This window comes from Populus euphratica, unplaced genomic scaffold, assembly GCF_000495115.2.
Source record: "Populus euphratica unplaced genomic scaffold, PopEup_1.0 scaffold175.1, whole genome shotgun sequence".
Classification (NCBI taxonomy): domain Eukaryota; kingdom Viridiplantae; phylum Streptophyta; class Magnoliopsida; order Malpighiales; family Salicaceae; genus Populus; species Populus euphratica.
This window is the reverse complement of record NW_011500057.1, coordinates 369,475-394,455: the sequence shown is the minus strand read 5'-3', so window position 1 is coordinate 394,455 and position 24,981 is coordinate 369,475. Positions and strand designations below refer to the sequence as shown.

The window sequence follows — 24,981 nt, the reverse complement described above, 5'->3', positions numbered from 1 at the left end:
AATATGAATTTATACAAGTTTGAAACTTATAAGATTTTCACTTTAGAATATGTTTTAAATAATAATATAAATCATATCTTAAACCCTTACCTAACAACTTAATATTTTAAATTGAATATTGATTTTTTACACAAGTAATTTAATCTTTATTTTAAAAAAACCTTTGAATTAAATTTTATTTTGATAAAAAACATCAAATTTTTCATCAAGCAATACCAAACCTCAAATTATATACATGAATGAATCAAATCTTATGACAATGCTTTTAAGAAGCTTCATGTCAAGTAACAATTTTAGCCATGGATCCAATCACGTGAAAGTAATATAAATTGCGCCCCTTATTTATTTCATTTTATTTTATTATAATGATTTATTTCATTTTATTTTAAAGATGAAGGTATTTTCAGTAATAGAGGTTAAACTTCTTGTTCGTTTAATACATTACGCAGAGTGATTTAGGTTTTGTGTCATAAATATTCATAACAACATGGCTATCAACAAATTCCAATAATTATTACACAATTGGGTTTGAGATTGATAATTTCCTTACACCGTGTGGATATTCTACGGATGCTCGCATTTTAGATTTATCTTGTGTCACATGTAACCTTGTTCGATCGAACTCGCAAGTGACAGCACTTTTACGAGAATCTATCTTTTATTTAATAACTTTTATTTCTATAATTATAATACCAAAAAGTCATAAAACCATTTAATTAAAAATCCTAGTCATATTTAATTAAGCAACGTCCCCATCACAAAGTGGGGCCAATCAGAACTTGCTATCAGCCAATAAGATTATCGTCTAGTGCTCTCTGCACATGGAGGATTAGGTACCAGCCATGTGGGGACCCCTTCATTTTAACACGTGTAGAGAATTCGAGACCCCTGAGTCACTCACGCTGCACGACACTTGGCGTGAGGACCGTGCGGCGCGGGCACAAGCCTATGTACCTAGCTAGAAGGTTGCACGTGACCCAGGCGGCTCAGCAACAGACATGACTTGGGGACTGGAAGGGAAACTCGCTGGGTCGTTTGGTGGTGTGGTAGTCTTTCGCAAACAGCTTTTGCCACGGCGGAGAACGGTGGGGGGTTCTGCCACTTTGCTAGCCAGCTAGGAAATGAACCTTGTCGGTGCTAGCTAATGGTTCGGTTAATTAATGTTCCTCGAAGAGCAGAGCAGCACAAGATTTCTCGATGTCCAGTGAATAAAGCTTTTTCTATAGATATTTTGAGGGAAACAGCATATGTTAGATGCCGTGTAGTACCGCTAAAAGAATTTGGTCATCTTCGTAAAACCAAAAAAAGAAAGTATTGTTCTTAGCTGTGGTTGAAGGATATTTTTTAAAATATTTTTTTAATTTTTTATATTAATATATTAAAACTGTTGAAAAATACTAAATTTATTTTAAAAAAATTATAAACATAAAAATTACACTACATCCAAACACAATAAAACATCCACCAAATTGTTTGGTTATATTTAAAAATAGGAAGATAGAAAAGATTCAAAATAAAGAAATGAAAGTTCAAACATGTTGCCCTCCTAAGGTTGGTTTGTGTGGAAAGAGACGTAGTTTATCTAAAAGTCATAGGTCATCATCGACTATTTAATAACATATTTTTATTTCATTAATTTTGTTTGTGAAAGCGTCTTAAATTTCAAGCACGACATGAGTGCAATAGAGTTTTGGAATATCCAAGTGTGAAACATTTAGTGCAGATTGAGTTGTAATAATGGTAATAGATTAAAGTGTTTTTTATTTAAAAATATATTAAAATAATTTATTTATTTTAAAAATTTTATTTTTAATATTAGCATATTAAAACTATTTTAAAACATAAAAATTTTTATTTTAAATAAAAAATTAAAATATTTAAAAGCTATATGATGAAAACTATACATGCCCGCTTCTATAAGTGAAAAGGACAAACAATTTTCTTAATTTTTAATTTTTTTATTTCATTAATTTTGTGAATTTGAGTCGTTATTTGCTTAATTTTTTTCTAAATCTCAATTGGGGACGTGATATATATTAAGTTCTGTTACTGTTCAAATGAGCTTCTGGCTAGCTTGCTGATACTTCCGAGAGGTGACGCCTTAGGTTCGAATTACATCGCAAAATATTCACCATGTTCCATAATGCATTACCATGCTGGTAAAAAGGAAACAGCAGAATGAGCTCCATATCATGGATTCTCCGAAGTGAATTTCAAACACATAAAACCTAATAATGTTCGTAAAAAGTTCTTACATTTTCAACCCGTTGGGGACCAAGCATGCATGCATGCAAAACTGTAGGTGCTTGCTTTGACCGAATAGCATTTAATTAAAGTATTTTCTTCAATTCCCTGTGTTAGCTTTACGAGTTTAAGCTAGTTCAAGAGTTTGAACTCAACGAACTGCACTTTCTTCTGATTGAGACTTGCTTAGATTAATGCTTTAATGGCGCAGGGGGGTTAGGTGGGTGACGGCAAGAGACCAGTAACCATTGCTATTACAATGATAAGGAGAGTAATTAATATGCTGACCATCTTGTTTGAATAGCGTTGCTCTTGTAGTTCCTCTCGAATCAGACTAGATTCTTGTACACGTCCGACACATTTCGTTTTCCGAAATCTTGTATAGCTCCATAATTGAAGGACCATTGAGCTCAATGTTTTGAAGGGACATGGTGCATGTTTAAGGAGATTGGTTGTTTAGGCCCGTTTTATGGACCTTCGAAATCAAAATCTGACATGTTCGATTTGTGGATATTGATTTCGGCCCATGGTGTCAGGACAAGAGAGAGGAAGGGTTTAGGGATTTAGGCTTGGGTTAAGGTCCGATCCCGTCTTTGATAGAGTGAGTCTACGGCACTCTTGCTGGTTCGAAGCTTCGAGCCCAGATGGGTTGGAATTTTCGTTCTGCGTCTGGCCATTAGGCTACTAGATGTTTCTGAGGAACAGAGATAACGAGTTGGCCATTTTTGAACAGAACGTTAAGGCAGGGAAAAAAAAAAAAAATCATAGTTGATGTGCGTGGCATGATAAGGTAATATATCTGATTATTGACCCATAAGGCCCAAATAGAGTTTAAGCCCGACAGTTTGTGCTCGGTCTTGATGTTTCTAACACAAATTATCAGCTCAACCTACCCAGCCCAAGACTTGGTAGCCCAAGTTAAAATCACCAGTTTCCCATACGTATAAAATCCTTAATTTATAACTTCAGTTTTTTTATGCCATGAGCAGGAACTGAGCCTAAAACCCTCACTCTCTCTCATTTAAAAGGTTGTTTACGTGTTTCATTTTAAAATATATTAAAATTTTTTATTTTTTTTTATTTTTAAAAATTATTTTTGGCATCAATACATCTAAATAATTTGAAAAAATAAAAAAATATTAATTTAAAGTAAATAAATAAATAATACAATACCAATATTTTAAAATACTTTAAAAATACAATACCAAACGCTCCATAGTTATAGCCAGTCAATCTCCTTCCCGCATAACAAATAGTCGGATTGAGAAATAAAGTATCTTCCGGGCAGCCCACTTAGCCGTCCAGAGAATAACAAATGTAAGCAGATAAGATTAGAAAATAAGAGGTAGGGGAGGAGAGGGAGGTGGCAAACATTCTTTAACACACCTGCCCTGGCACTTCCATTCAAGGACAAGATGAAATCATGCTGAAACCAGGGTTATTATATGCATAGATTAATGACATGACGGCATTGGAAATAATTATCAAACATTTACGTACATGGTCGGTTCAATAATCATTTATGGTTATGCATTCATATGGGAATGCCAAGCCCATCATTGCCGTCTTACCTGCTTGTTTTTCTATGAATTTTAACAGCTTATTTGACCTTATTCTTTTCTCCGATTTGATTAAAAAAATCCAGTATAATTAAGAGATAAGTTCATAGCAAACTGTTAAAATAATTGGATTATGGTAGAGGGCATGATTCCATGATGCATGAAAGGATCTGAACACCCTTACTAAGGGGTAAAAGAGGATAAGAATTGGAAAGCAAGAAAAGAGTTTATCCTATAAATATACACATAAAGGACTAGTATAATAAAATGGTTATATATTTTATTACTAAATTATACATTTATTATTTTATTAGTTTGTTTGGTAATGTGACGAGGTGCCTTTTTTATCTCAATTATAATTTTAAAATTATTTTATTAATTAATATATATCATATCATGCGTTACATTAAAAACTTTTACAATCTTGATTATAAAAGAGCTGCGACTTATAGCTGTTTTTTAAAAGCATAACTTGAGAATTAAAAACAAGTATTCAACTTGATCTTTTCTTTTATTTCAAATACTCTGAAACTAAGCATGGACCGTCAAGAGCAAGGACGACAACAATATATATATATATATATATATATATATATATATAAGCATTTTATCAAATTAAAAAGATTTTTAAAAAAATAAGGGTGTTTTTTATATTTACTTTTCAGAATTTATTGACTTTGTGTTGATCTAGATGATTACAAATGCTCGAGATGATGGGCAAATCTGTATGTAAAATAAAGAGGATATATAATACCTGCATTTTTTTTTAAAATTTTTTGTTTTTTTATTATTACAACTTCAATAAAAAAATTATAGTTAAAAGTCATCATAAGTAATTTGATGCCATCACAAATTGAGATTCTAAATTAATCTTTTGTTACAATGATTACATGATTAGTAAATCAGTTGATAAGATAATATTAAATTTAATTTTTTAATTAATATGAATATTTAAAGCAGTTTCCATGTATTTTGATTAATCTCACAGACTCTAAAATTAATAATTATATAAATTTTTAATGATTTTAAGATTTGTAAAGCTTAAACTAATGATTTCTAAAAAATAAATTTAAAACTTAATTAGTTAAATTATACATGGTTAGATGTAATTTTTTAAATAACTAAAATATTATTAAAAATACTTTTAAATTAATTATTCTCTTCATTGGCCACCAGCTCCACATATACCATCACCAAATATTCATTACTCTACCAAAACTAACTTTAATAACCATTCCTAACTTTGATTAGGATTTAAAAATATATAAAAAAAATTATTAGTAAATAAAATTAGTTTTTGAAAAGGTGGTATTGGTTGTTTAAAAAAAAATTGTTTAAAAATATATTATAATAATATTTATTTTTTATTTTTTAATTTTTTTTTTCCATATCAAAACATTAAAAAAATTAAAAATTAATTTTTTTATATTTAAATTTTTATAAAACGCCCGTTTACAACGGAGTTCCAAACTGCTCCTGCTCACATCAGTACACCATAAACAAATCCATTGGTCGGTCATTCGACAATCATTGGGGGTCCCCCCACCCAACAAACTATTGGTCAATGCGAGAACTTCTCCACCCTCGAGTGGTCGGTCTACGTCACATCAGCCATACACGTGGCAAAATAGAAACAAAATGGCGGCCCACCTATCAGAAAAAGACAGGTGGCTTCCAGCAAGGACCCAGTTAAAAATATAGCTGGACTCTGATATAACCGGTTGTTCTGGTTCATGAGTCATGACCGTTCCATGAGACCCCCTATATATACCGTCACCGAGTGATCAGCACTCATCAGCTTCAGAAACGTGAAAAAACAGAAATTTCAAGGCAGTTTGAAATCAGGCACAGAGCTTATTAAATTACTCAAATGGCAATCACTAGCATTGCATTCGGATCTCCAGCAGAGGCTGGCCAACCTGATGCCCTCAAGGCAGCTCTAGCTGAGTTCATTTCTATGCTCATTTTTGTTTTTGCAGGGGAAGGCTCTGGCATGGCTTTCAGTAAGAATCTATCAATTCACCACTCTGTTTTTTTTCCCCTCAGCTCAATAGCTGGTAAATAATCAAAATGATGGATGTTTTGCAGATAAGCTTACCGATAATGGCTCATCAACCCCGGCCGGGCTAGTAGCTGCCTCGTTGGCTCACGCTTTTGCACTTTTTGTTGCGGTGTCAGTCGGTGCCAACATTTCTGGCGGGCATGTAAACCCTGCCGTTACATTCGGTGCCTTCATTGGTGGCCATATAACATTCTTTAGAAGTCTTCTGTACTGGGTTGCCCAGTGCCTTGGATCTGTAGTTGCTTGCTTGCTTCTTAAGTTGGCAACTGGTGGACAGGTGAGAAATTTTTAATTGCCCCGTCACCATATTTATAATTTGTGCAATATGCATGTAACAATTGCGTATTTACTGATCAACCATGATGATTTTTTGTTTTTGTGCTTGCGGTGTTATAGGAAACATCGGCCTTTGCTCTATCATCTGGAGTTGGTGCATGGAATGCAGTTGTTTTCGAGATTGTGATGACCTTCGGTTTGGTTTACACTGTGTACGCAACGGCTGTTGACCCAAAGAAGGGGGACATTGGGATAATTGCACCCATTGCTATTGGTTTCATTGTGGGTGCTAACATCTTGGCTGGTGGTGCTTTTGATGGCGCATCCATGAACCCGGCAGTCTCCTTTGGGCCAGCTGTTGTAAGTTGGACATGGGACAGACACTGGGTCTACTGGCTTGGTCCATTCGTTGGGTCTGCCATTGCTGCCATTGTCTACGAGGTCTTTTTCATTAACCCAAGCACACACGAACAGCTCCCCTCAGCAGATTTTTAAGAAGTTGAAAACTCAATACTTTGGATGAAACAAGGTTGAAGGTTTTCGAAGACACGTCTGTGGTGGTGTTAAGGGCGTTGTTTTTATCCGGTTTCTGTTAATACATGATTCCTGTAATCTTTGCCTTGTTTCTCTTCAATCATTTAAGAACTGCCCACTTGTGCCCACTGCACAAGGATTAGGCGAATGCTTTCACTTTGATTAAACGGTTGCTCAGAAAATTGGTCCCAGGTTTTTGTCTTGTGAAGCTGAGTAGGTTAAAGAAAGTACTCGGGTCTAAAGCACCACCTAAGATTCATATGCCCTAATCTAAGCCCCATTAGACAACAGTGAGTCAAGCATGTAGCTAAACAGGGAATTGAGATTAATCATTTGGTATATGAGAGTGACTAACTATTCACACGCGATTATGAGAATAGGAACCAACCTAATAACAGAGCCCTCGGTCCTAATGTTAATAAATACTAAACAAATTGCTTATAGCTAGCTTTCTTTATAGCTGCAAATCAAGGACGAGAAAACACTTCGAGTTGAAACACATCTAGAAGGAAAGGCAGTTAAAACCCCAGATATGGATTAGAATTACGTATGAACTTCAAGATTAACTAACTGAAAATACAAATCTTAACATAACTGAAGACCATTAATGAAAGAACATCGGATAAGGGAGTAAATTAATCACAACTAGGAATTCAAATGAGTGGAAATTATCGACCTTAATATTTGTACGGATAGAAAGCCATGTTTGAAAGGTTTGTGGACCGTGGCTTAGGAACACCAGTCTGTAGTGGATTCCAAGGCATGCGCAAGGAGATTTGATTCATGATTATATCTAAATAAGAGGCATTGATTTTCTAGGTAGAGTACATTGCACAAAAACATACATGCAAGATTCAAGATGGCAAGCCATGATACAAATTAATGGACACCATATAGTATAGGTCCTGTTTTAAATAATTACTTTTATATTATGTAGCACCTGTATGATTAAAGCAAAATTTATTTATTTATTGAAGATCAAATTCTTAGCAGGCATGTGAAAATAGAATTAGCTCACCTCGTAAATAATGAAAGCCCTCTCATTTTCAATATACAGCAACTCCATGCATAATCAGAATTTCATGTCAACCTTTCATTACTGTGCACCAGCCTGGCAGACTAAAAAACATGGAGCTCCAGAAATCAGATCTCTAACATTCAATAAATGTAGCAAATGCATCGATCAGATTTGTCAGAAATTGAATACCAAACACAATTGATAACAACAAGAATGGTCACCAGGCGTCTCAATGAAAGAACTTTAACATTCACTTCTTCTTCTTTGTCTCTTGATGCCTACCCAATTTTGACCGTCGTTGCTTTAACAAATACCGATAAAGATTTAACCAGAGGAAAGGATAGCAGAGAAGCACAACCTGACCCGGAAATTTCAAGATACAAAATTTGATGAGTATTTAAATAGACAACAGTTCAGTAGTTCCGCTCTTTATCTGAAAGCAATAGCGAAATGCAGCCTGGTGGTGCTTATGATGCATACACATACCACACATCAGGTTGACATATTGAATCTTAAGAAAATTTGCAAACTACAGAAGGCTTGGAATACTTTGGCAAGTGTTCCAGCAAAGAAAATTTCCAGTAATTGAAAGGCCATAACAAACAGTTTTTAACTTCAAGCCGGGAAGATCTCATTATGATTTCATAAATTCATAACCAGGCTGGAATGGCAGATTAGGCTCGCCATGTGCATTGATGTTTGTTAGCTAGTGTGAAAAATCCAGATATGCCTTATCATACAGCATTTTCCAATAAAGACCCGTCACATAAATCCATTCCACTTTTCTGCCAATAATGTTTTGCCATGATGGTAAGACCACCATCTAAAAAGGGTGATCCAGAAAGGGCAAGAGTTTGATTTTTTAAATGACCAAAAGAAAATGAAACAGGTAAAATAACTACACCCAATTGCAATCCTCAATACAATTTACTCTTTAAATATGAAAATCCATACTTGATGCCAGTTAAATAAATTTCATTCCCTGATCAAAGTTTGACTAAATTTCATCTCTTGCTTACTCTCAGGAAAAAACCAAAAACTCTAGTTTGTGTGAATATAATGATAGTGCAACCTCACAAGAAGTCAGACATACCCTGAGAAAATCATAATAGCTGAAAGGGAAAGCAGCAAAGAAATCTGCATAGAGATTCTTCTTCTTTACAAACGGAAGAGCTTGGTACATGGTCCACACTGCATTATGGTGAATGGTGAATGAAAATCTTACAAGATAAAAGGCTTCAAAAACAGCAGATGAAGTGGCAAGTAAATCATGAAAATAAAGAAAAATGAGAAATCATGCACTCACTTTCACCAGGAGCAAGTCCTATAGGATACAGCACAATGAACACGGTATACCTAGCAAAAGCAGAAGTTATAGAATACATTTAACAATAATTCAGCTCCTACTGCACAAATCCTGACACTAGACACTGTGCTTTCACACATAAGTTTGGATGTGTTTTTATTTGAGTGGATGAGCGAGAGAGATTGATGTTTCAGCAGGTAGTTTGTTTCTTTGAGCGCAAGTGTGTATGCATGATTCAGTGTGTAAGATTCTAATTTAAACTAAATAAAATAGAATGCAAACCTGAGGTATGTTATCAAAGATGGGCAACTTCCGACGCAGTTCAAAGCATAATGTGAGTACCTAATTACCTGTACCCAAGATTGCGAGTATGAGCAGAGAAAACAAAGGAACAAATATGAGCAGAAGCACTGGATGCACCATACAGCGAACACTAAATAGTCTGTTGGAACTCAGATAAAAAAATGAAAACAAAATATGCATGTATTATATGGTATAGCAGAAGGAATGACAAAGCACAGGAAAACAAGCAAGTAAAGCCGCAAATGGAGCTCCAATTTTTCAGCACCATTATGCAGACTAAACAACCTTTTTATGAAGAGGTCATGGAATCAGACATCAAGCATTGAAGAACATGACAAAGAAAATCATAAATATCAAACCCTAAATTTAGTGAAGTCTACTAACCTTGAATTGCAGGTTCCATACCAAAAATAACAATTCACCTTCTGTGCTAAACAAATCGACAATACACCCATGGACACTGAATGGTACAATAGACAAGTTGATCCTTAATAAACCCCCATTACTTCCATGCCTGCCAGCATGTATTCTAACTTTAGGTTGCTGCTGTTCTAGTATCTAACAGATTTTCTTCTACTAAAGGGCAGTCAACAGCGTACTCAATTAGTGTCCAACCAGAAAAGGGATCGGTGATCACATGTATTTCATTTATAGGCCTTTTTCTTTCCCTTTTGCCTTGCTTTCCTAGAACCGTGAAAAGTCGACAGCTCAACCAAGAATGCAATTAGAAAAAATCACAAGGAAGCTCATTCAGTTTTCAAATGCAGAAATATACGAAAAGAGCCATGCAGTTGCCCACTTTCATGCATAAAAACCTTGCTATATAAGTCACTGAATAAAAAAAAATCATTGTCACAAGTGAAACTTCCTTGGCTGTCTACAGATAAACTACAAAACAAACAAATAAAATTTCTAAAATTCAAGATAATATGCCAGTAGTTAAATAACTGACCTCGGCCATGCTCCAAGCAACAAAAGTTATAAAAATTGATGGTAATTCCTGGACCTGCAAAATTTACAGAATCATTTCATTAAAGCTAAGCTGGAAAGCATATCATATAAACGCAAGTGGGAATTCATCATGTCTCCATTTCATCTTGCACCACATAGAGAATCAGTGGAGGTAAGAGACAACAGAATTGGAATTAATTTTGAAGTTCAGAAAAAAAGTAAAAGGGAATCAATTCAAATAATCCTTTAATTCTTTTAGGTGCATGTGTGTAAAGTATTAATGATGTTAAGAGTATTGTCATCCGAGTCCAAATTCACAGGACTTCCTATCTTAGAAGAATACCATAAAATAAGTGATATGTGTGTTCCACCATGATTCCCTGCCCCCAATTTTTTCTAACAAAAGTACCGTGATTGTGTTCATTTTTTTATCACCGAAATTTATCATTGGTGAAAACATATGATCGAGACAAAGAACTTAAATGGATGTTTCTTTGCTTGCTTAAAGGAAACAAGAATCATAAAAAGGAAGAGATATAAACCTCAATGATTTGACGAACAATGGCCAACACGAAATGGGTTCTTCCTCCCCACTGCATAAAAGGGAACAACACCCCACTTGGGACAATGCCTTACATTTCGAAAAGAGAAGCAAGATTAGATTATTCCATGTAAACTAAGAAGGGACTAATAAAGCTTCATATATAAGTTACCTACCCAATGCTCCATGAATCACTTCCAAGAAAGAAGCAGTTTGCAACAAACCTTCAAAAACAAATATTGAATAGAAAACAATTAAAATCAGAATTCAATTTTGAACAATAAAAGATTATATGCTCTATGGTCCAATTAAAATGCCAAATAAGCTTCGGCCAGCCGGACATAGATGCGGTGGGTCACTTCAAATACGGATGTGTGATCAACCTATCTATAAATTCATTTTTGCCAAGTAAAATGCTCGACAATAATAATGATGATGATAATGATAAGACATTAAAAGATTAAAAAGAAAAAGCTGACAGATTAGGTCTCCAGCAGAAGCATAGGCTCCATTGAGTGAGTGAGTGGAAAAGAAGTTAATCAGAATTGCAAAGAGAGAAACTGCCCTGCAATGGAAATTAACGATAGTGCTACATTGTTAATTAGTTTAGAGATAGATAGAACATATAAAAGAGAAGGAGAGGAAGAAGAGGCAATCATTACCATCCAAAGGCCTGGAGGGAATTGTAGGCGAAGAGATAGAGCTTCGAAAATGCAGGCATTGTACGGCTGGAGTCTAGAGTGATGCGTGTGGTTGAGGATGGCGAACAGAGGGTCTCTCACAAAAAGAAAAATCTGCGCGCTATATTCAAGTCAACTGATATGGTTGCCATCTAATCGAAGACAAATCCACAAATTTACAATGGATTTGGCTGTCCATTCCTGCTCCAAGGCCCATACCCCTTATATTGTGTCCACTGGGGCTCGGGTTGCATCTACTTTCTTTGGTTTTTTTTCTCGAATTTCTTGATAATAATTTAGCCAGGGCACTTTTAACATCTCGAAAATCATAGTTGTAATGAGGGGGTCAATTTAGTTTGATCTATAATTTATTTTAAAGAGAACATTAAAATGATGCTGTTTTAAAAATAAAATAAAAATTAATAAATTTAAAATCGAGTTTTGACTAGATTATATTCAAATAAACTATTTTAATAAATTAACTAGAGCTTTTAAATAAGTTAACCAAGTATTTTTTTTTATGTTTTTTACTTTTTAACCTAAACTGGTCCATCCTTTAGATCAATCAAGTTTCAGGTTAAGTTGGGAAAGCAGTGCATGTCTTATAACTATAAAGATGCATTTTTCTTAATATTACTTCTTAATATAAAATTGTATTTTCATAAATTACCTTTAAAGATCTCAATTATATATTTTTCATAAATTACCTTCAAAGATCTCAATTATATATTTATATGGTAATGTTCACAATTCTTATTAAGAAATTTGGGTGGTTGAACTGAAATTACTCTGATATGAAATATGCTTCTTCTTTTGTTCTATCTTGAGATCAGTTCCAATTATACAGAAAATCGGTTTCTTGCAATTTCTCCGCCTTGCAGTCTATGCTTTGAACTACTAGTACGTCTCCAAGGTTAGAGGTTTATGTTTTGTAAGAGATTATTAGGAACTATGGAGTAATGATTTTTTATTAGCATAAGAAGTGAGACTCATTTGTAGTTATCATGGTGGGTCGTCGTGAGGGGCAGAGCAAAGATTAAAAAATATTTTACAATAATGTTTTGAAGAGGATAAGTTTGAAATGTTAACATTAGAGAGGACTAAAATGAATATTTTGAAGATTTAAGGGTAAATTGCCCTTGGTCGTTCTGTGGGTGAAGAAGCATTAGGTACTTGATAATTTCTCTATCTTTTGTATTTAATCATTAAATAGTGATAGAGCTTCGAACATTTTGCATTTAGCAATGAAGGATGAGGCATCAATTATGGTTTCATTCAACGGAGTCGGAGTATAGGGCAATGAATTAATGTTTTCTTGGGTGAATGAATAGATGAACATACATTGTACATTTACTTCTACTCTATGTTTTGACAAGTTCCATTGTTTCATGAAATGTTTTTTTTTTAATTATTTTTTTTAAAAAAATTATTTTTCATTTATGAAAATATCCGATCTTTTTATTTTTTAAATTTAATTTTTATTCTTTTAATTGCTATTTTTTATTTAAAATAATTTATGAAATTATAATTTTTTTTATTTTATCCTCCTTTAACCTTTTTATTTGTTAATTTTGGTCCTCATTTTTTAAATTCACTCCCCAAGTTATGTTTTACAATTTCATCCTTGGACTATATGTTGTTTCTAATTTGAGCCTAAAAGATTGGTTTAGTTGGTTCATTATGGGCTGTCCGGGTTTGCGATATCATGCTTTGGCATTTTGTTAATGCTTGATTTAAAAAAAATAAGTTTTTTCATTGCATAAAGATAAATTAAGGGTTGAGGGACTTGATTTGTTATTAGAAAAACTTTAAGGGTGCAGGGACCGAATATAAAGGAGAGGAATTCATGCCCAGGGCTAAGGTGGCGAGAGATAACGAGAGAAAAAAGAAAAAGAAATGAAAGAAAAATAGGTTGTCGAGCCTGTGTTTATGACATATGTTGCCTTAAATAAAAGCTTTTGTTGTGAAGATTCAAATGACATCAAATAAGGTTGTTATTAAAGCTCCAAAAAAGCCACATGTGCCTCTTTAATGTCATGGGCTTCCTTGCACGCTAACACATCATTAGCCTAGATTCTTCCTATCTAAGCCTAGTAAAGGCCCTAAAAAGAAGAAAAGAGAAATGAAAGAGATAGATGGTCCAACTAGGTTAGCTGATTGTGGTTGTATCCAAGACATGGGTTGAAAATTTAGCTAGTTAACTAGAGTTAACCTAGTATGCCATTGTCTTTTCATTTCAATTTCTAAATTAATTTTTATTTATTTTATCCTTGTATAGTTTTTTATTTCATATTTTATCCCGATTAGGTTAAGCAGAGGTTAAAAAAATAATAGCTTAAGAATTGTTATGGAGCTAGATCAGGTCTTGAATAGAAAGAATGAGTCATATTTGGACTTGCCAGGTCAAACAAGCCATGTTGTGCCAACTCTAATAATGCTGAGATTGAAACTCAAGCTGTCATAAACCAATTCTAGATTATTTCTCAAAAATTAATTTTTTTAAAATAAAAATCCAAAAATAATAATAAAGGATGGCAACGTAGAGAAAACAAGTCGGGGAATTAAGTTACAATTTTGGAGGAAATTTAAGACCTAATTGCACCTCATTATGTCACAAAATAAAGAGAAAATACAAATTCAAGATCAAATTAAATGATTATTGGATGAATTTGCATAAAAATCAAGTCTAAGGGCATAATTAAATTTTTAATAGGCCAATTTGATCAAGGGCCAAATTGAATTTTAATTATGTTTAAGAATTAATTTGGGTTCAATTGAAGGATTTAATTAAGTACAAAGACTTAATTATACTTTATATGAGTCAAATTAATTTTATTTGGCGCTTAATTGGTGAAAAATTAAGTTTGGAAGCCTAATTTGAGCTTAATTGAGAATATTGAGATTTTAAGATACCAAATTTAATTTTTTTTCCAAGTTAATTGAATGAAATCAAGGACCAAATTACAAGAAAATTGAAGTTTTGAAGTTAATTAAAATGCAATTAAATCAAATTTAAAGAGGGAGAACTGAAATGAATTTTGGCAAAAAAACAGAACTCAATACTGTTTATTATCTTTTTTTATTTTTTTTTGAAAAGGTTGGTCTAGTTACCTGCTTTGCAGCTGAATTTAATATACCTAACATCCACTAAATTTGCCAAAACTTACACGAAACTAATCATCAGATATCCCTTTACGTCAGGGTATAGTCGTCACCGACACACTGGCAAATAAACAGACGTGACACCATCCTAAAGAGGCCAACATAGACACCTGCAACGACAGATTTAACAGTGCACCATGCATACTTTAAACCAACAGTTGGAATTCTTCCCAACTGAATCAAAGTTGTAATTTTTCCCCTGTGTAGACAAGATTGCCCCCTTCCACTGCCTATAAATAGAAGTGGATTTCATGGTCTAAAGGAAGAGAAAATTGAGTTCAAAGTAAGCTAAAAAACCAACTTTTTTCCTATTTCTACCACTCTCTCTGTCTCTCTCTCTCTGCCGACCTAACAACCAACCGCGGCCACCACCACCCCTATCACCGACTTGACCACCATCCTCTCCACCTCACTTGTCCCTCTCCACCATTAGCTTCCCTTGCTTCCTCAACAGTGACAACAGTTCATTGGAATCGCCATTAACATTTTCTTCTTCTTCATTGGCCCTCCTGTAACTACCGTTTCTTCTTTCAGCTCCTCTTTGAGCAACCAGCACCACCACACGTTGCCAAGACCACCGGCCAGCTACCACTGCTTCTATAATAAGCCACCATGAACTTCGTTCTCTCCTCTACAAAATGTTTCTTCTTCATGCTGTGACCAACCCCAGCCATCATTCATCGCAACGATGCCTCTTAAACCACTGTCTGAACTTCCTCATTGCAGTCGCAACCTCCTACTCTAAGTAAGCATCCCATGTGTTCGCGCTTTTTCCCCTTCCCTTGCTTCACCTTTGTCTCCTTGTAGTTCCACTATTTTAAACAGTGGACGTAAATTATAATTCACATCCACAATTCCAGTGGACATTAGGCGGGCCAATTATTTGCATAGCCCAAATTCCTAGGTTGGGTTCGGCTCGGCCCAAAAAAAATCAAATTCAAAAAGCCTTTTAAAAAATTGTGTTTTCCAAAAATATTTTTCTATTAATTTTTCATAATATCGGGTTGTATATTTACATTGTAAAATACAAATTCAATATTAAAATACCTGTTTTTCTCTAAAATATTTCAAAACATTTTCAAAAAAAATCTCAAAAACTTTTAAATTAATTTCCCTTTTCAAAAAAAAAGATTTTTTTTTTTATGCATACTGTCAAGTGTTAAAATTTTTTCAAGCATATTTTTCATAAAAAAAACTTGTATCTCTTTCATGTTTAACAAAATAAAAAATAGATATTATAACCAGTTTATGATTATCTATTAGGATTTGACCAATATGTCAAAAATATTTTTTCAATCTTTGTTTAGGATCTAGATATAGATTTTAATATTTATGGGGTGTAAATTACAAGATAAAATACACCCTCAGGTATTAAAGATGCAAGGTGTAAAAATACGATGCTAAAATTTAGACTTTAGAACAGTTAAAAATTAACCCAATAAGGTAGAGACTCTCTCATGAAGAGATATCTATCTTGAATCTTAGAAAATATCAACAAATAGAAGCCTGATCCAGAAAAACAATCAAATAATAATACAGATTACCTTAGACAAGGTACGCTAGGGGTGATGCGTATTCTCCTTCCACAACCAGTCCCTTACTCGAACTCTTGCAGACTATAGGTTCCTAATGACCATAATACTAGGTAGCAACTCTTAAACATTAATCGTAATTTTATAATTAAATCTAAAAACTTTTTACAACACACCACACCTCACACATGAAATACGACAAGAGTCTTCGTCGTTGCTAGACAACATCGCATTAGCACAACCCCGCGACACAAGCCATGCAAGGAACTACGTCACGAGGCAAAGTCAAGTCAACGAAAAGCACCAGCACTATTCTAGCAAGTTATTTTATTGTTATTTTATTTTTTTATCTTTTTAAAAAAATATTGGTATATAATTAAAAAAATGTTAAATAGTATGACAAAATGCAAAATTATATTTATTTATCTGCATTCATCGCCTAGCATTGCCGTTTAGTCTTTATTTAATATTGTTTACAATTCTTGTTAGTATTTATTAATGTATATAGATATCGATTAATTTTATTCAACATATGAGTGATCAAGTTTTAAATTCGCATTTCAGATTTTTCATTGCCCGAGAAAAAAAATTCAACAACACTCACATATTCTTTTGCGTTAGAATTGATTTATGACCCGTAGTGGAGTGCTACATCGTATGAAGGAATAAAAAAGTGCAGGATTCACTGAGGACCAAGCTAGATGCCTTCTTCTATAGAAAGCAAATATTTAATTTTCTCATTGTTTTGTGCTCTCAACCCCAGATATGTGACAATATCCTTCAAATTGAAAAGACATGATTAGCTGTAGGGAAATTTTATGTGTAGTGGTAGGCTAGTAACATATATAGCTAATGATGATGTTGGATGCAAGGGAGCCGAAGCACTGCCTCGTCTTCCACTGTATGGGGCTGGGTATGATATATATTTTGGAAGGAGCCATAAAGTGAAGTCCTATGTTTGCTTTGTTTTCGAAACGAAAGTGAAGGAAGACAGTTTTAGGAGAAAGACACAACAAGGACACGAGAATATCACGGTTGGTTGAACTAAGACAATCAATGGAAAGAGTACTTGAAAAGTGCTCGTTGCGTTCAAGTCCAAGAGATGTGTGGCGAACTTGTTATAGTTTGAACGAATGTATTTACTTTTCCAATCATACAGATCGAATAAGATGAATTGTACAACTAGTGGGAACTTGGAACAAAACGCAGGATTTTACTGTAGATAGTGGAAGAATGGTCTGCTACTGTAAATTGGACATTTAGCAACTTGTGGGGCATGGTGAGAATCTTTCACAGCAAACCTATCTTTGTGGAAGAACCTTAGTATAACCTACTACACAGATTAAAGTTTTGAAATTAATGAAGGTTGTGCTTGGAATGGTTTAAGGTCATCGCTTATTCATAGAGGTTAAGCATATAGTTGATATCTGCTTAATTCCTCGTTGAAAATCTAGAAAGTTCAGGATTCTAGCCTTCTTTTCAGGTGATGATCGCCATGGATCATCGGAAGATCTTCTCTATGAGATTAAACTTAGTAAATTGTAAGAAGTGCCGAAGGAATCATTACCGAAATACACAAGGGAGAGGGCATAAACGTTTATAGTGTCATTTTTTTTGCCCATTCTTGTTAGTTGCTCTTTGACCTTAGTGGCAAGCGGGGCCAGGTTAATGCAAGTTCACTAGAAGTGAAATGAAAGTGTCCATTCTTTTTTCTTTTCTTTTCGCCAGAAGACTTCAATATTGGACGAAAGATATATATAAATAAATACACTAATTAAACAGATATAATGGATTTGAGAAGCGCAGCACTAAAATATTATATTATTTCGGGAAGACATAGATACAAGCATTTTATCAGGACCATTCTTTAGCAAAGCAGCTTTTTGGAGTTGGTGCTGAGCAGCCCATAACCTCGATCGATCCTTGTAAACTAAACAAATTGACCTGCCTTATTAATTCACCATCATCAATCCACCTACCTTTATTTCATCGATCGATGCTAAGCATAGCTAGGTAATCATAATGATGAATTTTATTTAAACTGTGCATTTAGGGCTACCTAAACCACAAAAGCCAGTCATGACTCATAACTCAATTCCAAGAGAGCTTGTGTAGATCATGAGGATCCTGATTGTTTTTTTTTTTCTCTACACGAGCATTGATGGGGACAATGATTTCGTTTAGAATGTGCATAGAATAGATAACAATGGACCAAGAGAAGAATGTTATGTTTCGCTTATGATACTATAGCATGGTTTAGAGTTTTTAAAAGTATTTTTGAAAAAAATAGAAAGATATATTTTTTATTTTAAATTAATATTTTTTGATGTATTTTTAAATTATTTTGGATACACCCCGAGGTCAAAAATAATTTTAAAAAATAAAAAAAAAATTATTTTAATATATTTTTAAGTAAAATACACTTAATAAAATAATTAGGTTAAATGTGTAATTGTAAATTTCCTGTAATTTATATGAGAAGTGCTTCGATTTCTAATCGAATAGGATGCTAAAATGCTGATGGAACTAATTCATTTTCTATCAACAATTTGCACGTAGTAGAAACTTGATTTCGAAATTGATGCTTAAAGGTCTATTATACATTGCTGAACATTACAATCTGCACATAGAAGATCCGCTAATAAGGTTATCCCTTCCTATCAGAAAAGTGAAAACACACAAAACACTGGGACAGGATGCATAAGATGATTACACATAAAGCTTAGAGAAAACTCATGCTATACAGGATTAGAGTTTCCTCGGAGAAATATCACATATATTAACAAATTTAAATAAAGAATTTCTGATTAGCCAGTCAAAATCGTTGTCCCATCGTCGTAAGGGAGAAATATCTTGCCCTCTTCTTCACCGAAACTCCAAAGGGTGTCTGGACAATAGTCCCATGACGGCGAAGCCAACGAAGGACAATAACAATTGCAACCTTTTTCACTAAACCCATCGCAAACTGGTTCAATAGTGTTTTCAATGTCTTTCCATATGTCATCCATCGAGTATCCCTTCTCACCTCCTTGCACTGCCTCGCCATTTTTTCCTGCTAAAACAACTTGTTCGAGCCCTCCTGTGTCATAGAAACTTGTTTCTCCAGTTCGTGGAAGAGGTGATGAATTCACTGTAGTGGTATTGGATGAAGAGGAACAGTTTGAAGATGATAGTGAAGGGGACATGGCCCTTTTCCTCTCTTGAGCCTTCTTGCGCATATGAGTCCTCCAATAGTTCTTTATTTCATTATCAGTACGTCCAGGTAATTTGCGAGCAATTCTTGACCATCTGCACATGATAAATTTTTTACCACCAAATACTCAGTGAAGATCAAAACAATCTGAGAAATTATGAGGGCGAAAGAGATGATGGTTAAGCTTTATACTAAAACAGGCATAGTAAATTAAAGGGAAGTTTGTAAATCAGAATTGGGAAAATTCTCAGTAATATATATCTAAGAATCATCATGGAGAAAATAAACTGTAAATAAATGGTTGGATTATGATTAAAGAGGTAAGAAAAAAAGAAGCAAACTTCTGATCATATCTCAAACCTATTTCCCCATTTGGCGTGAAGTTCCAGCACAAGTCTTTCTTCCTGAGGTGTCATTTTCCCTCTTTTAAGACCAGGGTGGAGATAATTAACCCATCGCAACCTGCAACTTTTTCCTGTCCTGTTCAAACCTACAACAAAACTAGGTTGTTAAAGGTAGTTCCTTTACAAAACCACCCATCGCCATATATTCATACCTATTACGTGTCTCCCGCCACCTTCAAACCTGATACTTTCGCTATAAAATCCCATCGTCGATCTCCAAATAAGTGCACAAAGTTGATCAGTAGTATGTCCTCCTTTTCTGTCCATGGACCCTTTCGGATCTCGTCTTGCATCATTTTCTTTGTCTCCCTTTTGCCTGCCTCTTCTCTCTGTCTTATCTCCAACCTTCAGCTCACCTTCTTACTGGTACTTGGGGGGATCTAGTTGAGCACGGCTCATATTTATACAAGCAAGTTAGCCTTAGTGGGAGACTGTGTGCAGGTTTTAGTTATTATGATAATCATCATTTTGCAATCTTCACCGTACATTTGGTATGCGCATGCTCATTTTCTGATATTCATCTAATGCATTTGATGTCAGCCACTATAGGCAATAACCAAAGTAAGAGGTTTTGATATGTTGACGTAACTTTGATAATCAGCTCCTGTTATAACATCAATCGCTATATTATAAACATGTGCTTCTCCACTGAATTAAGCATTTGATAGAAAAATTAATATAGTGAGTAATTAGTAGCTTTAATTTTCATTTCTGACAGTCTGTTTATACGATAATAATTGATGTCTGTTGCTAGACATGTGCTTAAGCCAATTGGGACCATGTCAGACTTGTTCGTATATAATAGAAGCTGTGTTATGCTATACTGCTATGTATATTCTGAAGCATTAGCTATGGAGATATATTCATGTTATACTTGCCATTATAAAAGGTGAGGAAAGGGATAATAAGCTTTAAAGAGAACTCCACAGAAAGAGGACGACCTCAGGATTTATGATTGGATAAAAAGGAATAAGTTGATGGAAGTCCCTACATCTTCTTCTCCCCCTTGCATTCACTTTGAGGAGGTGCATGTCCCTCGACTTTAGTAAAGGCCACAGCTATGGAGGCTATAAATGCTAACTAAAAGAAGAGGACAAAATTTGAAAAGCAGGGAATAGCAAGCACTTGTTCAGAAGTCGCGCGAGCGCCCCCAATGGAGGGAATAAATATTATTATATATAGGAAATACATTTTTTATGCGTTCCATAGTATCAGTTTCCTCAATCCTGCTTAAGAATTATGCTAACAGAAGTTGACGTCCACAATTCCTTCAGCCTCCTTATATCAAGATTATCTTAATCTGTTTTTATTGTTTAATCTTCACTTCAAATATTATTATATAACTGGTGGTGGTTAGTAGTTGTTATACAAACATGTTGCCACTCGTCATTTAAACTATTTCCATTTGTATACAATTCAATAACGTGTTGTAAAGGTTGAGTAGAAAAGGATTGAAGGGGAAGTTTCTTTATTAAAAAATGGTTTCTCAAAATTACTTTTAAAATTTTTTATATTTATTTATTATTAAAAATATTGACTAATAGAAAACACTATTTAATTAAAAAAAATATTTTTTAGTCAAAAAAAATTTAACTTGATTTTTAAAAAAGTATTTTTATTTTATTCTAATCGAAAAACACTTTCTAAAAATTATGAAAAATTTAAAAATATCATATTATTTGCTGATTATATATATTATTTTGAATATTTTTTTTAATTTCATCCTTTAGAATTTAATTTTTATATTAATTTTGGTCTTTATTTTTATAATTGTTATTTGTTTTTCCCTTATTATTTTTTAATTAAATTTTTTTATCTATCAAATTTGGTCCTCATTCTTTTTATTGTTACTTATTTTATTTGAAATAATTTATAAAATATTAATTATTATTATTTTAATTTCTTCATCTTTTAATTTTTTTTATTTGATCTCTATTATTTTGATTATTATTTATTTTATTTTAGATAATTTATAAAATTATATTTTTTTCAATTTCATTCTCATTCAACTTTTAATTTGTAAAATTTGTTCCTTATAATTTTAATAAACTTAAAAAAAATAAATTATTAATAAGTTATTTTTCAACTTATTTTTCATGATATATCCAAACACTGGAAAGTTTTTTTCAATTTATTTTTTATTACACTACCAAACATTGAAAAATAATTTACTTTTTCGGTATTTATTTTTCTGAAATTCACTTTCAAAAAAGATACTTTTCAACAAACAAACGAAACCTAACAATATAATATAAACCACGAAATGATAATACGAGACTATCAAATAGTATTATATTTTTCAACAAACAAAAACATATCTATTGTGTTTTTTTTAATAAATTAGATGTGAATGTTTTATATTGAATTATGGGTGTATATATGCATGTATAGAACTACAAAATAGCAATATATAACTATTTTTAACACAAGAAAATGTATACATAGCTACTACGTACTTTTTGTAGAATTCAGTGTGGATATTTTATATTTTTACCATTCATTAATCAAGCAGCACCATATTAACGAATCGTGAAAAAAAAAATCTCATTTTTGTAATACGTGCTAATAACTTATGTAAATTTGGTTTTAGAGTAAATTTATAAAATTAATGTAAAGCAAGATTCGATCTCCTTCCCTCTCCTGAAATTTGTGAATCGAAAGACTTGAAGTTGAATTCATAAATTTATTTTTACGAGAAAAAGCAATGGAATTTGTATAATAGAAAAATTTCAACATCCTCTTTCTAGATAATAGTAGAGATACTAAGGAATTTTTACTAATTAATGATAGTTGATTTATGATTACTAATGAGTTCCAAGTTTATTTCATGGGCTTGGAGGATAAACTAATATTTGAGATGTTTGATTAATCTCTTAATTTTAGTAATTTAATTTATATTTTTTTTTGTGAGATGGTCGGTAAATTATATTTGGTATCTGCAAAAACTTTCCTTTGATGTATTTAGAAACTCCCCGGTAATTAAATAAATATTGTTTGAGAGAAAAGACAATTATAATTTAAAAGAAAGTTTAAAAATAAATATGTCATTTTTTTATATAGAAAAACTTTACCTTATTAGTGATGTTGTTTGTGTAAAAAAATCAAAAAATTATCAATAACTCTTCTAAAAGCCGATTCATTATCATCTCCAGCTAACATATCAGAGTTAGAGCCTCGAGATTTTGAAAAACTTTTAATGAGTACCTACAGAATATTGGTTCAAACCATTCAACTTCATGAGTTATTACAAGTAGAGGATTTCAGGTAAATTATCTCAGAGCACGAGGGTTGCCTTCTTATTCACCAATTATACTTTCAGAATAATCCAAAAAAATATATTGATCTAAGAGAAGTCTCTTTGGCAACCACCAAAAAAACCTCTATTAGAGAAACACCATTCCCTCGCTTTTTTAGGACCAAACTATAATATTATTCTGGTTGATTATACCTATAAAAATATATTATGATCAATGACTAAGAATATAAATTTATTGTATATAAATTAAATTATTCAAATGAACAATGCTTTCTAATCATCAAGTTCTCCCCGGGCATAAGCCCCTCAACCTTTCAAGGATAGGATAGATTCATTCTTCCAAGTGCAATAGCACATTTACTTTAGAATGAATGAACATCTCTCTAATACTACAACACCATTTATCTTAGAAAGGATTGACATGGTCCTTCTAGTATCACCATACATCTCTTTAAAGATGAGATGGATGTTGCCTTAACAATAGGGATGAATACGGTCTCCCTAGAGCTTAATCCTCTTAACTTTTTAAGGATGGGAAGAATTCATTCTGCCTAATGCAATAGCACATTTACTTTGAAAATTATAAACACCTCCGTAGTGTCACAACACAATTTAGCTTGGAAGTGATTAATATAATCTCTCTAATGCAATCACACAATTCTCTAATGATGGGACATTCCTTATCTCAACGAAAATGCTTTGTTCTCTTAGGAACAATATCTATAAACTCCTCCGTGAATTAAATTTGAAGCTTCTTAATATAACTTCTCACATACAACGCTATTGATGAGGTTTAGTTTTCATCCCCATATGTTTTATATTTGTAAAGTATGATTCACTAACCACCTTATAAAAATGAATGGATTAAATTATCTAAATCAAAAAATAGATGTATATAATTAATTGAATTATGGTATATATTGCATTCATTGATAAAATCAATATAACATGATTTTAATATTTTTATAATAAAAACTTCGCATCAGTCCATAAAAAAAAAATTAAAAAAAAATATTACCTCATCAATAGGTGTGAATTCTTGAGACCATTGTCAAAAAAAAAAAGTTGAATTAAATTGAAATAATATTTTGTCTTAAATATGCGAGGCCAAAAATTGTATTATTTCTCATGTGTTTACATGTTCTTTCATTTTATCAGCCTCGAGACCGGAGTCCTTTTGCGTAGGAAAACCAAGATTAACAACCTAAAACCCAGCAGGTCTAAATGGGCATTGACATTTGTCGTTTCTAAGAACATAAGTATATAGATTAGCATTCTAGATTTTCTTCGACATCAACTTAACTACTTGAACCAAACTCACAACTCTGCATCGATCGATTAATCACTGTAATTTAGAGGGTTGATTGTTGCCTTAAAATCAAGACGACGGTATTTTTGGTCGATGCAAAGGTGTCTGTTTCATCTTTCCGCCAATCAAATTGCGGGTCGGATTCGTTTGATTAATCATTGAGGACTTGTTCTCCGGTCAACAGCTTAATCAATACAGCGTTCTGGAGCACCTTTCGTTTTCATTTGAGAAGACAACGAACAATTAATATAGAGATGGGCGATGGAGATCCATTGGTCTGTCAACAATATTCCACTACTGGGGATTTTTGGAGATGGTTAAGGAGGGTAGCATATTGTAGCACTAGCCACAATGTGATAAGGGAGAAGATATCTAAAGTGGAAGATGGCATCAGTTGCCCATATTAATATATACCAACAACATTATATTAGTTTGTGGTTGTGATGTTAGCATTAATTCCAACATGGTTCGCAGATAACAAAACAAAGGAAAGAAACGCGAAGGTGGCTCCTTGCTTTATGGGTCCTGTCAATGAGTAGTGGAATAAAGATAGAAACAGTAGCCAGAAAGATGAACCATTGTGACGTGGACACCACCATTATGTGGTCACTCCACTTGAATCTATCTCCATTGCTCTCCTCCCCCCCGCCC

The 24,981-nt window shown here is 33.2% G+C and overlaps 3 protein-coding genes across 5 annotated transcripts; 1 reads left to right on the top strand and 2 right to left on the bottom strand.

The window, feature by feature from the left end:
- The first annotated feature begins 5,549 nt into the window (after positions 1–5,549).
- Positions 5,550–6,866, top strand: LOC105107910 (probable aquaporin TIP1-2). The gene is made up of 3 exons (XM_011002002.1): positions 5,550–5,806; positions 5,892–6,142; positions 6,262–6,866. The coding sequence occupies exons 1-3, from the start codon at positions 5,674–5,676 to the stop codon at positions 6,634–6,636; spliced, it is 759 nt and encodes a 252-aa protein (XP_011000304.1). The 5' UTR covers positions 5,550–5,673; the 3' UTR covers positions 6,637–6,866.
- A 624-nt stretch (positions 6,867–7,490) lies between these two features.
- Positions 7,491–11,619, bottom strand: LOC105107909 (Protein-tyrosine phosphatase-like, PTPLA). 2 transcript variants are annotated; one of them, XM_011002001.1, is made up of 10 exons: positions 11,457–11,619; positions 11,274–11,359; positions 10,971–11,018; positions 10,796–10,884; positions 10,255–10,308; positions 9,282–9,349; positions 9,000–9,049; positions 8,787–8,884; positions 7,915–8,051; positions 7,491–7,794 (listed from the first exon to the last, which is right to left on the bottom strand). In XM_011002001.1, exons 1-9 carry the CDS (start codon positions 11,513–11,515, stop codon positions 7,944–7,946), a joined length of 660 nt encoding a protein of 219 aa, XP_011000303.1. In that variant the 5' UTR covers positions 11,516–11,619; the 3' UTR covers positions 7,491–7,794; positions 7,915–7,943. The 2 variants fall into 2 exon arrangements, with proteins under 2 accessions (XP_011000303.1, XP_011000302.1); XM_011002000.1 differs by having other exon boundaries at positions 7,624–8,051; positions 11,457–11,618.
- Positions 11,620–18,722: 7,103 nt separating this feature from the next.
- MYB59 (myb domain protein 59) lies at positions 18,723–20,156 on the bottom strand. 2 transcript variants are annotated; one of them, XM_011001999.1, is made up of 3 exons: positions 19,947–20,156; positions 19,722–19,851; positions 18,723–19,456 (listed from the first exon to the last, which is right to left on the bottom strand). In XM_011001999.1, exons 1-3 carry the CDS (start codon positions 20,059–20,061, stop codon positions 18,976–18,978), a joined length of 726 nt encoding a protein of 241 aa, XP_011000301.1. In that variant the 5' UTR covers positions 20,062–20,156; the 3' UTR covers positions 18,723–18,975. The 2 variants fall into 2 exon arrangements, with proteins under 2 accessions (XP_011000301.1, XP_011000300.1); XM_011001998.1 differs by having other exon boundaries at positions 19,918–20,143.
- Positions 20,157–24,981: the final 4,825 nt, after the last annotated feature.